Raw genomic sequence first — 16,818 nt, 5'->3', positions numbered from 1 at the left:
CCTAATGGAGTGTCCGTGTGATTCCCTCGTTAAGCGCACCTGCGTGAAAACTTTTAGCTCCTTTCACGTTCTGCAGGAGCTAAAACTTTTCACGCAGGTGCGCTTAACGAGGGTCCCTTGGAAAACATGTTGGAACGCGGCCCTGAGGACTAGAGCTTGACACCTGTGACCTTTGACCATGATATTCCCTAATAAAGTGGCCTGTTATTAGGTACACTTGGAAATGGCGGTGTACCTAATGGAGTGTCCGTGTGATTCCCTCGTTAAGTGCACCTGCGTGAAAAGTTTTAGCTCCTGCAAAACGTGAAAAGAGCTAAAACTTTTCACGCAGGTGTGTTTAACGAGGGTCACTTGGAAAACATATTGGAACGCGGCCCCTCGAGGACTGGAGGTCGACACCCCTGGTTTAAGTGAAAAGTGCCACACCCGCCCTCACCCCCACTTTCTGATTGGCTGTTTGATCTGTGACATCACTTGGACACTTCATTAGGTACACCGCCATTTTTAGGTGTATCTCATAAAAGGCCAGTTCATTAGGGAAAAATCATGGCCAAAGCTTAACTGAAAGTGAAAAGTGCCACACCCGCCCTCACCCCCACTTTCTGATTGGCTGTTTGATCTGTGACGTCACTCGGACACTTCATTAGGTACGCCACCGTTTTCAAGTGTACCTAATAACAGGCCACGTCATTAGGGAAAAATCATGGCCAAAGCTGAACTGAAAGTGAAAAATGCCACACCCACCCTCACCCCAACCTTGATCTGTGACGTCACACGGACACTCCATTAGGTACACCACCATTTTCAGGTGTACCTAATAACTTTATGCATTTTTTGTACGTGTCAAGAATGTGTATTAGATACTTGCTCTTTATTTTGGGGGACACCAACACATATTACACAACGTAAAACACATATACATATTGTCATATAAAGCAGTTAACCAAATGTCAGATTTTCATGCCCAAAAAAATAAAAACAAGGAATAAAACACCAGACAAGTTTTAACAGGTTTTAATGTTTATTAAAATAATAATAATAAAAGTACATTTCAAACCAGCAATCTAATGTGAAATTGCAGTAGATATATTGGATAACAATATTTAGGCGTATATATGCATACACGTTATTTTAAGTGTTATAAAGATGACCCAAAGAGAAGCATTGTTGCAGCGTTGTTGCATAACGGCGCATCCGTTCATGCAATAAAGTTAGCCGTTAGCTTGGAGAAAACGTGCCTAAAAGAAGTGGTGTTTCAGTGAGTGGTTCTTTCTTTCCTTGGCAACTCGTAAATCGACATTCTGGCTTACATAGTTCATGCCAGGAGACGCAACACGTTCAGTGACTGATCCGTTGATGCACGGGGGGAAGGAAGGCAGTTCACCCGTTCTCAACTCGTTCGCGAACGGGAAAGTCAGGATTCGTTCCGTCACTGATCCGTTCTCGCGATGAACTGGAAATGCAAATCACTGACTGACTCGTTCACTCACAGCTCCGTTCAGTTGGTAAACGGGAAATGCAATTCACGACTCGTTCGTGAACGGGAAGTGACGTCATTTTCTTCTTCGTTTTGTTTTACGGCGAGGTGGCACCAGCTTCAATGCGCATGACCGACACCTACTGGTTGAAGTCATATGAAATGAAAAAAGTTCACTCTCGTTCACTGAAAAGAATTTGTTCTTTTGATCGAATCGTTCACTCACGAGCCAACACTACTCACAATACACCAGACAAAAAAAAAAAAATCAAGTAAACACACGGTAGTGTCGACAACAGCAACTCACATATTTTTCTAAGTTACAACATCCGAGCGGTCTCAGTTGACACTTGATAAGGGATACCACTTTCCCCATTGCATTTGTTTTTCTTCATATGACCACGCTTAAGACTTTTGGAAAGTCTGCACCAAGTTGGCCGAATGGAATAGTTTTGATTTTGAGTACAGGAGAGGAGGGTTCGTGTAACATTTGGAAACTATGCAGACGAATATGCAAAACTCGAACTCGGTCCTCTACCCACTCAATTTCTTATTAGAATTAATTTAACAATGTCTGTCCTGCGAGTTGTAACGTATTTTGCACAATTGTATATGTAATAATGCAAAAAAAGACATTGCTTGACTCCTCACTTGTCTTGCATATACACCGTGATTTCACTGACGTTTCCTGTGTTTCGTCACTTTTGTTGCGTGTCCCACAGAATAAAGGTAACCTTGAATAAATGGTGCAGCAGCAAATCTCAGGCAGTTCTCGTTCGCGTGACTACGTGGCGGTTCACAACCAATAAGAATGAGCTGAATTTATGTCTCAATGTGATTGGTTTAAAAACCTCATTCGGCCTGTTTTCATTGGTTACTCAACCAACAAAGCCCGCCCCTTTGACAGTGTTATTTAAAGGTACAGAGTGCCAACGCGTCCAGAGATTCTCCTGTGCGTCAAACTTCACTGAGGGGTCGCGAGCAACGTGCAAGAACGTGGTAAGTTATTTTAGCAACATTATCTTTAGGTTTAAAAGGTAAACCTCTAATACCCGAAAATGGTCTTGTTTTTAGTATTCAAACGTGCATCGTATGCTTTTTGCATTGCTCAAGTGACAAAGTTCGCAGTGATGGGAGGCAAAAGATACACGAGCCATAAAAGAGGATGGGAATGCTTTTCGAACTTTCTGATTCGTTTTAAAAAACATTACATGCAATTTTTTTTTTAAATGTTAGTTTACATTTTTGTCCTTATGCAGGAAAAAAAGGTAATCTTTACCAAACTTTTTTCTTTTTTTAACTTTAACAGACTAGTTCACCTTGCGTTTGAATGGATGTAGTTGAGTAACGTAAGCAAAACTAACGTCCTGGTCAAGTTTGATGTCTATGCCCTCTAACTTTTTTCCCCCTGACTTTGACACTATTGATTTGGGTGTGTCCCTCCTCTTGCAACAACTCAATGTTCCCAACTGAGGTGCAAATCATTTTTAGTTGTGTCTGCCATGCTTTTAGGTGAATGTTTTCCGATTTTTTCAAACATCGTGCACTGCAATCCGTGGAGTTCCACACAAGAACTGTAAAGTTAATCATGGTCAGTTTTTGAATGACATTAGCATTCTCTTGTTGTAAAATTCCTTTGGAGAGCTACTTTGAAATATCTTTATAATATATATGATCACTATTTCCATCCTCAGCTGCCGATAGGTCATCAAAATGCTGCTACAGTCGCTAGCATCCTTCTACCTCCTGGCTGCCGCCACCTTTGCCGTCCCCGCTCAGGAGAAACGCGTCCATCACCGCGCCGACCTGAGCGACCACGCCCACGATGACGCTCACAACTTTCAGTACGACCACGAGGCCTTCCTGGGAAAGAGGAGGCAAAGACCTTTGACCAGCTGACCCCTGAAGAGAGTAAAGACAGACTGGCGTAGGTTCTGCTTATGTCAGCATGACTGTCATCAAAACAAAAAAGAATGACTACTTTCAACATGATGCCATCTTTCTTTTCCCCCTACAGGAAATTGTGGACCGCATTGACACAGACAAGGATGGCTTAATCAACCACGCAGAGCTTCATTATTGGATCAAACACAGACAGAGGAGGTACATCGAAGAGAACGTCAACAAACACTGGAGGGATTATGACAGCAACCAAGATGACAAAATTGCCTGGGGGGAATACAAGAACACCACCTACGGATACTACATCGGTAAGTGGATTGGGTCAAAGCATCCGTCGAAATATCTGACATTTGTTTGTCTATCTTGTCAGATGAAGAGTTTGACGACGTGGATGACAAAGCCACCTACAAATCAATGCTCGCCCGAGACGAAAGACGCTTCAAGATGGCCGACCGTGACGGCGACGGGATCGCCACGCGCGAGGAGTTCACCGCCTTCCTCCATCCGGAGGAGTTTGATTACATGAAAGATTTGGTCGTACAGGTACAGACTTAGAACTGATACAGTACATGGAAAAGAACATTTGATATTTCTTCTTGTACCCAGTTGTGTTGGATTACGAAAGTAATATTGCCGCAAGCATTTTTCTTTTAGGAAACAATCGAGGACATTGATAAAAATGGCGACGGCAAGATCAGCTTGCATGAATACATCGGTAAGTGACCTGCGTTTTTACTTTTAAACCACTTACACCCAATTCGGAGTGTAATCATTTGGAGTGTAATATGCCCATAGGTGACATGTACGCACCAGAGGATGGGGAGAGTGAGCCTGAATGGGTCCAAACTGAGAAGAAACATTTCACAGATTTCAGGGATGCCAACAAGGTAAGAGACTGTATGTGTTATCTATTTTGTTGTTTGAATCCAAAATAAAGATTTTAGGTGCAGCAGCTCCCAATTTCTCTTACGTTACTATAACGGCGTCTCTGTCATGCTAACATCATGTATCACACAGGATGGTCACATGGACTTCAGTGAGGTGGCCCACTGGATTTTGCCTGGAGAAGTCGACCACGCGCCGACAATGAAGCCAAACATTTGATCCACGAGACAGACACCAACAAGGTATTGCTCCCGCACACAACTACACTTTTGGCAAGTCTGGCAGAGGTGTCAGGGAGGGAGATGAAAATACATCAACACTGCCATAATTATGATTTAATTCAATTTTAATTGACACTAATTGTCTTCTCTCTTCTGTCTTAACCTCTCTCTCATATTTTCCATGACTTCACACACGTCTCCATCTCCTTCTGTCAATCACGCCAATGTCGGACGCAATCGTCAGGACGAGAAAATAAACAAGCAGGAAATCCTGGCCAACTGGAACATGTTTGTGGGCAGCCAGGCCACCAATTATGGAGAAGATTTAACAAAGAGTCACGACGAACTTTGATTGATGAGCTGTCACGTTCTTAATATTATTGCTCGCGTGTGTGTGTGAGATGGCTGTCACACCAGTACACAAGTATCACTTGCAGAAACTATTCCACATGCATTCACATACTGTGTATGTGGTTACAGGTGATTTTTTTAATGCCCACACAGCATTATTAAACACAGTCCAAATATATTTCAATTAAGAAGTGTTGGCTAAAACTGTGGATATCGTCCCACGTGCACTGATATTAAACCGAAACTGTATTTTGAGTTCGAGCCTAGAAACGTGGTCACGACAATTCTGAATCATCAGAAACCATACACTCCACTGAGCACTTCATTGTACTTGAAATATTTTCACTGCGTACTTAATGTCGGCCATCCCATGTATGGAAATCCATTTTTATTAATGTTTCAAGCCAAATATTTTAGCAGTAGTATTGAGTTTTAATTCATTTGCTAAGGTCAGAAGAATTTCAACATTGCCTACTACAGGCAACTAAAAGAAATTTGTAATAAAAAAGTTATTGACTGCAGATTGGACAAATAAATGAACTTTTGTACATGTTGTTTTATTTAATCCTGCAATGAATACTCGTCCGCCACTATGTACTCAGTAAAGAAGGTATTTTTGATCCTTGCACTTGCTAAAATAAGTAACTCAGCATTTTCCCAATGAAGGACCTTTCTTCTGATCTGAACCACTTCTTTCCTTTTACTGTTGCTTTTGTTTTCTACCTTGTGCGTGTCAGGATGGATTTGTGTCATTATCAGAGATGCTAGATAAACTCGACTTCATCAAGATCAGCACCATCACAGATTATGGAGCCATGGAGGTTGACGGCCATGATGAATTGTGAATATCAATACCACAGACTAAGATTGACTGTTTTTTTTCCTGTGCCTTAAAAATGTTTCTCAATTCAAATACATTCAGGAAAATGAAAACTAACACGGCTTTTCAAATGATATGAACAATACACGGTAAATACTGTAGAACAGAATGACAGACACAAAAGTGACTTTTTTCCCCCTTTCCTTAACCTCTTCAAAATGACCACAAAAGTACAAACATGGCCAAGCTATCATATCTAATAAGAAAGAAAATGTCATATTTTGGCTTACCGTAATTACAAATATATCCCCCCAAAATTTTTTTGAGAGCATAATACAGGCAGACCATCATTATGTTTCACACTTGCATGACTGGACGAGCTTCTTTGGCCTTGAGCTCTATACCAGCACCCGCAAAGCCCGTTCCTCCCTGTCAAACAAAAGAACCACCAAATCAAGATCATCTTCACACTGTCAATGGTTGGGGTCGCCTATGTCACCATTAAAATGATATTATTCGATGGCAAAATTAGTGGCTATATATAGCTCTTTTTAAAAAAAAACAAAAAAAAAATCCGACTATATTCATGCTCAGAATAAGCAATCAATAATAATCTAGATTTTGAGAATTTTAGATAATAATAAAAATAAAAAAAGACATCTATGCAAGATCAGTTTCGCTGCTCACCAAGAACCATGAGGGCCTCGCAACCGGATCGGTCTTAAAACGGGTCGGGTAGGAAAACAAAGGAACGGCTGTCAAATCAACAAAGTCTTACTCAATATTGTGTTATGTATAAAAGAGGGCAAGCAAATCATTTTTTTGCCACTTTTCCATTTCACGATGCTCTTGCCACTTTGAAATATGGGCGCATACTAGGGACATTTTGTTGTTGGCTTACGTGTTGACTCTATATACATACATACATACATACATACATACCCTCTGCAGTGGTATGATGTCTTTGTCAGAGAGTTTGTCTCCACTCACGGGATCCGTCATGTCCATCTTGATGAGCTTCTCCACACACTCCTGTGTCACCACACACCCCCTGAACACAACCCGGAAAGCAGTGTAAAATCAGAATCCTTCCCCGCAGTGAAAACACCAGCGCTGGCTCGACCACTCACGAAGGCCGCAGGACAGCACAGGGGACGCTGTTGCCCAGGATGTCTTTGGTCACTGCGCAGACATATCTGTCCTGTAAGAGTAGAATCAGATTGTTGGGACCGCGACAAATCTCGGGATGGAATATGTGTTGTTAATTCTTGTTCTTATTCATCAGACACTCGGGAATTGCTTTAAATTGTGACAAAATGCTCCTTTGCTGTATCTCAAGCGTATAACTCTTCCTGATAGACCAACCTGGCGGTTGATGAGGGCCACTCGGTCCAGACTCGGGTCTACCGCGGTGAAGCGCACTGTGATGAGCTCGTTCATCTTGATAGGTCGTCCTGACATCGGACACAACACAGCCTTACTCTGACAAGATGATAGGAAAGACGAAACGAGAGTTTGTGAAAACGTCATTATTTCTATGCTCACTGTTGCATATGCAGACCCACGGATGGGCTTTGGACTCACAGGTCAACTTGTCCTCATCCACTAAATAAACAAAGGTCATCATGACATAGAATTGGAAGGCAAACAGATGACGCAACCATAGTTTAAGGGACTGCACTTCAATGACTGGATGAGTCAAAAAGTCCAAGTACCAAACTTGACTCTGGCCAGTCCTCTCAGCTGTGAGGAGAATGTGCGAAGCAACTGCAGCACAACTGTGGATGGTTTCACCGGTTGGACGCAACCAGCAGAGGGCGCAAGTGTATTAGTTGTCGAAAGAAATAGGGACAGTCAAGCTATTTTATCGCTTGACAATTATTATTTATGAATAAATCATTATTATTTTTTTAAATTTATGACTTATTATTGTTATGGTTATTTATTTCTCGCTCAACATTTTATTGCACTTTATTTATTGCTCTCTTTTTTGTTTGTTACTCATGTGCAATGTTGTCTTTTATACTGTTTCAGTGTGAGCTACTGGGACCGGAATTTCCTGAGAGAGCAATCCCAAGGGGTGTATAAAATTGAGTCCAAGTCTAAATCTAAGCCGCAAGCTAGCTGAGTTTAGTGGTTAGCACACGGTCTAAGATAGACATAATGTGAAATAACAGAACACGCTTAAATGCTCAATCCATACGTACATTTGAACACAGACAATCTCGGAAGCAAAGTTTCACTTCAAGCAGCCACTGACCGGTTTCTTGAGAAGGGTGGGCTTGGCTTCAGGTGTCAGAGAAGGAACCCAGAAGCTGGGCAGACTCTGGCTGGAGGAGGCCACTGAATCAGTGGAGGATGATGAGCGACTGTCCGTCTTGATTTTCCCGCCTACTTTGCTTTGCCCTTCAGGGAAAACAAATTCAAAATAGAAACTAGAGTCCCACTGCTGTGTCTCTCGGCACACGTACCAGAAATGAAAGGGTTGATGGGTTTGGATACAATGCTGTTCTCTCTGGTTTTAAACTTCTCCACTTTCTCACGTTCTTCTGACTTGGACTCAAGATGACTTTCATGCTTCTGAGCTTGCTTTTGCTTCTCATATGCCTACAGGGAAATCCAGAAAACTTCAATACTAAACGTTTTGTTTTATCATTGACATTTTGATGGGAATAAAACAAGCAAACTGTGGATGAAAGGTAGATAACAGCCTTGAATTTGATGGCTCGTCAATCACCGTGCATTATGTAGGGACAAGCGCTCACTTTGAAATTCACGCTGTCATTAAAAAAAAAAAAAGAGTGCGCACTGCCCACGCCGAAGTCAGGTTCATGAATAAAAAGAAAAATACCTTCATCTTCCTGGCAATTTCTGTCTTCTGATGCAGAATGTATTCCAGAATAGCCTGTTTTTCATACAAGAATCCATCTGGACTGAAAACAACAAAAGCAATTTGATGTTGACATTCATGTTTGTATTGTTTACAGGAAGAGAAACTCTGCAGCATCTCCAAATTGAACTGCCATGAGACTCTTATCGAGGTTTGCCAAATAGATGATCTGTTTATAAGATGTGTGTGGTGAGAAACATACGTGACCACAGGAGTCTGGCAGGGTTGCAGGGATAAGCAGCAGCAGTCAAAGTCGTTGATGGCATCTTTACCCAGGCGAATGCTCTGTGTGCCGTACCCAGATGCCGCTGAGCAGGACAAAAACCGAACACAATTTCTTTACAAAATGTTGATTAGATTTTATATGCTGCCAATGCATACGGAATACAATCTACTATTGTATTAGCACTTGTTGATGGGCTAAACGTGCGCGCACGCACACAGGGAACAAAATGTATTTTACCACCCAACATGAAAAAAAAAAAAAAAAAAAAAAGAATATTAACACAAATCAGGCCAGGTATTAAACCGTATGCAATAAAAAAAAAAAAAGTAGACACTGCTATGGCGACCCCTAACGGGAGCAGCGGAAAAAAGATATGACATTTATTCCTGGCTTTATATCTCGAGTTCAAACGTTAGTTTTTAAAGACATAACTAACTAACAACAATACTAAATTCGTCACGGGCGTTCTATTTCGATGAGGGGAACAATTGATGCCGCTAACAGTAACACATTTCTCACCTGTATCTTTCTTTTTCTCGTGGTATGTATAGACGGCTCCAGCGGTGCAGTTTTTTCCGTGGCGAGTCATTATAGCCTTTAATCAGGTCCGTTTAAAAAAAATCAGAAAGTTCCGGGATGGTTGCAATGTTTTGCAGCGCTAGCTTAGCTTGCATTCGGCTCGGAGCTCGTCGATAACACGAAACGTTCTACCAGCCGGTAACTGATAGTAAGAGATGACAGACTGTGTTAAAAAAAATTCACTTACTAACCACAACAAAGGGATTATTTATATTGTGAACTCGACTGTTTACTTGCACTCAGGAGAAATGTTGTTTTCCGGTGCTACTTGATCGCGCAGTTAATACGTCATTATGTCGCATTCAGATGTCGTCACAGGAAGCGTTGAGTGAAGAATTGACATCCTGCAATAATGATCAAATTATTATAATTCTATTTTGTATAACAGTTTCAACTTTTCTTTATATATGTTTGCAATTATGAGCTACGGTGTTAGGGAAGATATAAACAATTCATGTAGCACATGATAAATACCTGGAATTCCCAGATGGATACAAACGAGTGAATTACAACTTGATTAAAAAAGTAACAATTTGATTGGAATGAATGTTCTCAACAGATGACTGCAAAAGAAACAAGAAAAAAAACGTTTTTAAATGACGTCACGGACGTCCTGTTCTATTTTTCAAAAGTCAAACTCAACACAGGCATGTTCAGTTTGCGCAAAGCATCAACTGCATTCTTTGTAGCGTGGTGTGCGTGCGTGCCTGCGTGCGCGCATGTCTTGAGAGAAGCAAGTTCAGCAAGCAAGCATCCACTGACACTGACCCCGTCGGGCGCCAACGACCCACCAGCATCTTCCAAAGTGGTCTGCTGCTTTGTTTCTGACTGAGCTGGACCCACCACATCCATCCACCCATCCATCCACCCATCCATCCATCCATCCATCCCCAACATGGTGCTGTCGTTCGCTGTCAGGCTCTTGATTAGCCTCGCACTGTGTCAGACCTGCGCAAATGAGGGTTTGTGTTTTCATCTAATCTATCATCATTTATCATGTCAATAATCTTCATCTGTCTATACCGGGCAACTCGTCAAAGCGCTGGGTCAAAAACCACCCAATTTGGATGAAAAATTGGAACCTCAACTTCCTGGTCGCTCCAATTTTGAACCCAGCCATTTTAAGGGTGCAAACATTGAAATGAAATGAAAACTCATTTGTAAAATTCACTGTCCAAAAATTGCTACAAAGCCAAAGTAAAGAAAGATTGCATTAAAGCCTGTTTCTGCCCTTGCTGTGCGGAAACCTGCCAGTGATTTTCTTTTAAACTAAAAAGGCCATCTTTTTTTTTTTACTAAAACGCTGTCACACCATTTGAGAATGAGAATGCCTTTTATGGTCATCATACAATGTACGAAGAGATTAGAGCTGCCCGACAGTGCAAAATAAAGCTACAAAGCATATAGAAAAATAAAGTATATTAAAAAAGTGATAGTTCACGTGGAAACCCATCCGTATAGGCAAGCAGCCATCAAAGTTGCTCCATGAAGGAAGAACACAGAAGTGTTGAGGACATTGTTAGACGACAAGCCATGCACGCCACCTTTTCTTTCGTCTTGCTGCATGTGTCAAGTCAAGTCAAGTTTATTTGTATAGCCCTAAATCACAAGCAGTCTCAAAGGGCTTCACATAGACAAAAATTGACAATTATTCTCAAAGCATCCCCTGATCTTAAGCTCCCAAAAGGGCAAGGAAAAACTCTGCAAGCAAAGTGGTTGAATCCTCTCGTGGCTCTCATCATGTTCTTGTTTTTGTTCCAGAGCTGATCGGGTGTCCGACCGGATGGCTGGAATACAACAACCACTGTTACTTCTTCGGAAAGCCCAATACGTGGTCGCTGGCGGAGGGCGATTGTGTGTCCCGGGGAGCCCACCTGACAAGCGTTTTGGACGACCGGGAGAGGGTACCACGACTCGCTCAGTCACTCACTCACTCGCTCACCTTTCTCTCTCGTTGAACTTTGTCTTTCTTGTAGAGATGGCTGACGGATAGCATCAGGAATGCCATGAACAATGCCAGAATCTGGATTGGCCTGCGACGTGAGACCTCTGGCGGATGGGGGCAGTGGACAGACAGAAACCCTTACTCCTACTCGTTAGTGTCCTTCCATTGAAAAAGTGCGACAGCTTGTGAGCCTCGGGCGGCGAATCGCTCAAAGGGTTCCTCTTGCGTACTTGTTGCTTTAAATGATGATGGTTAACCCTGAAAAATCTCATTATTCATGAACAAGATCTCTGAAAGACTTCTCATTGTTATTTGAGAAAAACATCACTGAAATAGTTAGCGCCAAAAATGTTTTCTCTTGCAGGTTCTGGGATACCGGTGAGCCAAACAACGCGGGTGGATATGAAGACTGCACTGAACTAATGAGCAGAGCCAATGGTAAATGGAATGACCTTCCCTGTGATGACTATCGGCACTACACCTGCAAGATGCCCTTTCGTGAGTACAGATCCTGTTTTGTAACTATAGTGTTCGCCTGTCACTACACTAAAAAAATGTAGGACTAGGTGATATTTATTTACTTGAGGAAAAAAAAGAAGTCACATTTTGCCTATAACTCTCCCTTTGAAACGTTTGATGATTTCATAATTGGCCATGTTTATCGAGAAATGATAACTTCTGTGTAGTTCCTTTTTTTTGCCTGAATATGTTCACCATTTGATGAGCTTATTAAGTCCAAGGCATCTCTCGAAACGTGGCCACTGTTGAACTCTTTGCGGGACCCAACAGCAACATTTGAATGTCTTCTAATGTGCGCTCTCCTTTCAAATAGGTTCTCTCAGTCCCACCACTGCAGCCGAGGCTGCCACCTGTCCTACTCCTGCTCCTGCTCCCTGCCCCACTACGGCCAAGCCTGCCACCTGTCCTACTCCTGCTCCCTGCCCCATCTGTCCCCCTGCCGCCAAGCCTGCCACCTGTCCTACTCCTGCTCCCTGCCCCATCTGTGCCCCTCCCGCCAAGCCTGCCACCTGTCCTACTCCTGCTCCCTGCCCCATCTGTCCCACTACGGCCAAGGCTGCCGCCTGTCCTACTCCTGCTCCCTGTCCCACTACGGCCAAGCCTGCCACCTGTCCTACTCCTGCTCCCTGTCCCACTGCCGCTACCACCAAGGCTGCCGCCACCTGTCCTACTCCTGTTCCCTGCCCCACTACGGCCAAGCCTGCCACCTGTCCTGCCAGCCCTCCTCCGACCAACGGGGAGTTCCAAATGTGTACGAGCTCCACCAATGAGTCGTGCCTGCTCGCCATGATCGCCATCCCGGTGAGTTGATGATTTGTCCCGTCGATGCCGAAACGCATTTCTACCTTCTTGTCGTCGTCCCTCCATTGTATGAACCTTTGTCAGCACCTTCAAACATCCAAGTGGGCATTGTCCAGTTCAAGATATGCACCAAAATAGCCTTGTGGCATCTATTTGCATCTTCATGGGCAAAGGTCGATTGGACTTGCCCAGGAATATTTGTCCACGTCGTCCGTGAAGAACTTGAGCTGTCCCCAAAGCCCAGTTGTCGTCTATTGTGTGTACGCAGAAGGGCGGATTCCAAGATGTGCTGGACGGTCTCAGCGTGGCCCCCAGCATTGTCATCAGAGGACGGTCCAATCCCCAAGGAAAGAGGTAAGAACACACTGGCACCCAAAGAAGGCAGCTAGCGCGACCACGGCATTTGTGCTGCACGCAGGCTGGTGGTCAACCTGGACGGACGCGACGCCAACGGCAAGAAGGCTACCACGGCGCTGCAACTAGATATGGACTTGGAGAGCCAAACCTTCACCCTCAACTACAGAGTGGGCGGCAATTGGGGCGGCAATCGGACCGGGGACCTTCCCCGCGGACGCCCCTTCGGAGCCGGTCTCCCCTTCAAGGTGAAAGAATGAATGAAGATGCGTGAAAAATGCCGCCCGTTGACCGCAGTCGAAAGAGTCGGAGCGCTTACCCAGCCTGCCGCCATCTTGTCGCTGTCCAGATTGTCATCGAGTGGGGGAGTGGCACTTTCCACCTGGACTTCAACGACATGCTCCAGCTGGACTTAGCAGGTCCTGAATTTGATATTGGGAGCATCAACTGGATGGAGGTGTGGCAAGTGGCAAGTGATGAGCGGCGTCCAGCTGATTTGACGTTCAACGCCGCTTCCGGGCTGGGCGTCGGCATGCTGACGCCAATCGGCTCCGTTCTAACGCGTTTGTTCGTTTTAGCGCTCACTTGCCACCAGTTGTTGTCCGCTTTTTAGACTAGTTGTGTAAGATAATCTCACTGTACAATATTTTCACAGCATTGAGGCGCTTGTGTGGAAAATGGCGTGGCGGTCGTACGAAGACACTTTCACTGAAAACAAATGTTCTTTTCGGAAGCGTCACTTTTTGCAACTGATGTACATGTGTTTGAAGCGAAATAAAGGACTTGAGTCTTTCTCGTGATTTCTTTCACTCAAATGTGCGATGATGTTCCAGGAGCCATCTTGCTGTCCAAAACTGGAATTCAATTGCTTTTGGGGAATCTTTCTTTCTTCACTTGTCATGAAAGACATTAGAGCAGTGGTCCCCAAATTACGGCACGCGGGCCGTATACGGCCCCCCTCCGCATTAGACCCGGCCCCCTGAACAATACCAGAGACGGGAAAAAAAATGCTAAACAATACCAGAGACGGAGAAAAAAAATGCTACTACGACCTCACTTTGCCCCAGCACGTTTTTACCCTTATGGCCACCCATAACCCAGTCATAGAACGTGAAAGAACGGAATAATGGCAAAAAGGTTGGGTAAGAGAAAAATTGATTCCGAATGCAGGGTATTTAACCCGCAGTGGACACACTTTTTTTTTTTTTGTTCAATTCAAAGAAAAGACTGCTTGTCTCGTCTGTCGAGATGGTGGCGGTATTCAAGGAATACAACCTGCGCCGACATTATGAATCCCGTCACAAAGACAAGTACGCCAGCTTGCAAGGCCAAATGCGAGCAGAAACGTTCTGAAAGGGGGATCCTTCCATCTGTGGTCCCTTCTCAAGGTTTCTCATTTTTCCCCCTGGTAGGTTTTTTTTGAGTTTTTCCTTGCCCTTTTGGGAGCTTAAGATCAGGGGATGCTTTGAGAATAATTGTCAATTGTTTATGTGAAGCCCTTTGAGACTGCTTGTGATTTAGGGCTATACAAATAAACTTGACTTGACACCGCGGAGCTTCTTATTTTTATTCGTGGAGTTACCGCAAACTTTGAGAAGTGCGAGGTGCTGGCATCCCTACAAAGCCTGAAAGGCACTACGACTGGGGAGGATATTTTCGACAAAGTATGTAAAACCATGCAACGGTTGGATCTGGACTGGGCAAAGGTTGCCAGCATCACGACTGACAGGGCCCCAAGTATGGTGGGCGCGTCTCGGGGTTTAATAGGACGCATGAGCCGGGAGATGGAAGAATGGGGTCTCAAGCGAAGTTGAACTTTTACCTCGGATTGTGCACGGCACAGCATAACTTTCTTTCTGTTAAGAACCCACTGAGGGTTATTTGATTCTTTATCGAGTTCATAAATAGTGTTATTGGCCTATATATTTTCCGCGTTATTTTATTCTGTGAAGAACCCAGAGAGGGCTATTTGATCTCAGAAAGGGTTATTAATATTTGGATATGTGTGGTGCGCTGGAGTGTCAGCATGTTTTCTGGAAAACACTAAATGATTACATTTAGGGACACCTGTGATTGTCACACTTTTTCTGTTAGAAACTGACCCCGGCCCCCCATCAGAGAAGGGAAAAGTTATGTGGCCCTCATTGGAAAAGGTTTGGGGACCCCTGGTTTAAAAAAATCAGAAAGTTCCGGGATGGTTGCAATGTTTTGCAGCGCTAGCTTAGCTTGCATTCGGCTCGGAGCTCGTCGATAACACGAAACGTTCTACCAGCCGGTAACTGATAGTAAGAGATGACCGACTGTGTTAAAAAAAAATTCACTTACTAACCACAACAAAGGGATTATTTATATTGTGAACTCGACTGTTCACTTACACTCAGGAGAAATTTTGTTTTCCGGTGCTACTTGATCGCGCAGTTAATACGTCATTATGTCGCATTCAGATGTCGTCACAGGAAGCGTTGAGTGAAGAATTGACATCCTGCAATAATGATCAAATTATTATAATTCTATTTTGTATAACAGTTTCAACTTTTCTTTATATATGTTTGCAATTATGAGCTACGGTGTTAGGGAAGATATAAACAATTCATGTAGCACATGATAAATACCTGGAATTCCCAGATGGATACAAACGAGTGAATTACAACTTGATTAAAAAAGTAACAATTTGATTGGAATGAATGTTCTCAACAGATGACTGCAAAAGAAACAAGAAAAAAAACGTTTCTAAATGACGTCACGGACGTCCTGTTCTATTTTTCAAAAGTCAAACTCAACACAGGCATGTTCAGTTTGCGCAAAGCATCAACTGCATTCTTTGTAGCGTGGTGTGCGTGCGTGCCTGCGTGCGTGCGCGCATGTCTTGAGAGAAGCAAGTTCAGCAAGCAAGCATCCACTGACACTGACCCCGTCGGGCGCCAACGACCCACCAGCATCTTCCAAAGTGGTCTGCTGCTTTCTTTCTGACTGAGCTGGACCCACCACATCCATCCACCCATCCATCCATCCATCCATCCCCAACATGGTGCTGTCGTTCGCTGTCAGGCTCTTGATTAGCCTCGCACTGTGTCAGACCTGCGCAAATGAGGGTTTGTGTTTTCATCTAATCTATCATCATTTATCATGTCAATAATCTTCATCTAATTGAATGTCTATACCGGGCAACTCGTCAAAGCACTGGGTCAAAAACAACCCAATTTGGATGAAAAATTGGAACCTCAACTTCCTGGTCGCTCCAATTTTGAACCCAGCCATTTTAAGGGTGCAAACATTGAAATGAAATGAAAACTCATTTGTAAAATTCACTGTCCAAGAATTGCTACAAAGCCAAAGTAAAGAAAGATCGCATTAAAGCCTGTTTCTGCCTTTGCTGTACGGAAAGCTGCCAGTGTTTTTCTTTTAATCTAAAAAGGCCATCTTTTTTTCTTACTAAATCGCTGTCACACCATTTGAGAATGAGAATGCCTTTTATGGTCATCATACAATGTACGAAGAGATTAGAGCTGCCCGACAGTGCAAAATAAAGCTACAAAGCATATAGAAAATTAAAGTATATAAAAAAAGTGATAGTTCACGTGGAACCCATCCGTATAGGCAAGCAGCCATCAAAGTTGCTCCATGAAGGAAGAACACAGAAGTGTTGAGGACATTGTTAGACGACAAGCCATGCACGCCACCTTTTCTTTCGTCTTGCTGCATATGCAAGCAAAGTGGTTGAATCCTCTCGTGGCTCTCATCATGTTCTTGTTTTTGTTCCAGAGCTGCTCGGGTGTCCGACCGGATGGCTGGAATACAACCACCACTGTTACTTCTTCGGAAGCACCAATACGTGGTCGCTGGCTGAG

General features: G+C 43.5%; 2 protein-coding genes across 4 annotated transcripts; one reads left to right on the top strand and one right to left on the bottom strand.

Moving 5' to 3' along the window:
• The first annotated feature begins 2,384 nt into the window (after nt 1–2,384).
• On the top strand, nt 2,385–5,384 carry rcn3 (reticulocalbin 3, EF-hand calcium binding domain). The gene is given in 10 exon segments (XM_037256130.1): nt 2,385–2,476; nt 3,172–3,338; nt 3,341–3,408; nt 3,495–3,687; nt 3,750–3,922; nt 4,034–4,094; nt 4,175–4,266; nt 4,397–4,456; nt 4,459–4,506; nt 4,730–5,384. Coding segments are annotated over 9 exon segments (951 nt in total). The 5' UTR covers nt 2,385–2,476; nt 3,172–3,190; the 3' UTR covers nt 4,838–5,384.
• On the bottom strand, nt 4,972–15,412 carry LOC119125480 (nitric oxide synthase interacting protein). Of its 3 annotated transcripts, XM_037256062.1 has the most exons (11): nt 15,346–15,395; nt 15,145–15,249; nt 9,292–9,392; nt 8,749–8,854; nt 8,508–8,589; nt 8,128–8,263; nt 7,917–8,062; nt 7,022–7,138; nt 6,787–6,857; nt 6,599–6,707; nt 4,972–6,085 (listed from the first exon to the last, which is right to left on the bottom strand). In XM_037256062.1, the coding sequence occupies exons 3-11, from the start codon at nt 9,359–9,361 to the stop codon at nt 6,014–6,016; spliced, it is 909 nt and encodes a 302-aa protein (XP_037111957.1). In that variant the 5' UTR covers nt 9,362–9,392; nt 15,145–15,249; nt 15,346–15,395; the 3' UTR covers nt 4,972–6,013. The 3 variants fall into 3 exon arrangements, with proteins under 3 accessions (XP_037111957.1, XP_037111955.1, XP_037111956.1); XM_037256060.1 differs by lacking the exon at nt 15,145–15,249 and having other exon boundaries at nt 9,292–9,372; nt 15,287–15,412; XM_037256061.1 differs by lacking the exons at nt 15,145–15,249; nt 15,346–15,395 and adding an exon at nt 9,530–9,639 and having other exon boundaries at nt 9,292–9,372.
• Between the last annotated feature and the right edge of the window lie 1,406 nt (nt 15,413–16,818).

This window comes from Syngnathus acus, chromosome 8 (assembly GCF_901709675.1).
Source record: "Syngnathus acus chromosome 8, fSynAcu1.2, whole genome shotgun sequence".
NCBI classification, from domain to species: Eukaryota; Metazoa; Chordata; class Actinopteri; order Syngnathiformes; family Syngnathidae; genus Syngnathus; species Syngnathus acus.
Note: the sequence above shows the minus strand (reverse complement) of the source record. Positions and strands in the feature narration are given on the sequence as shown.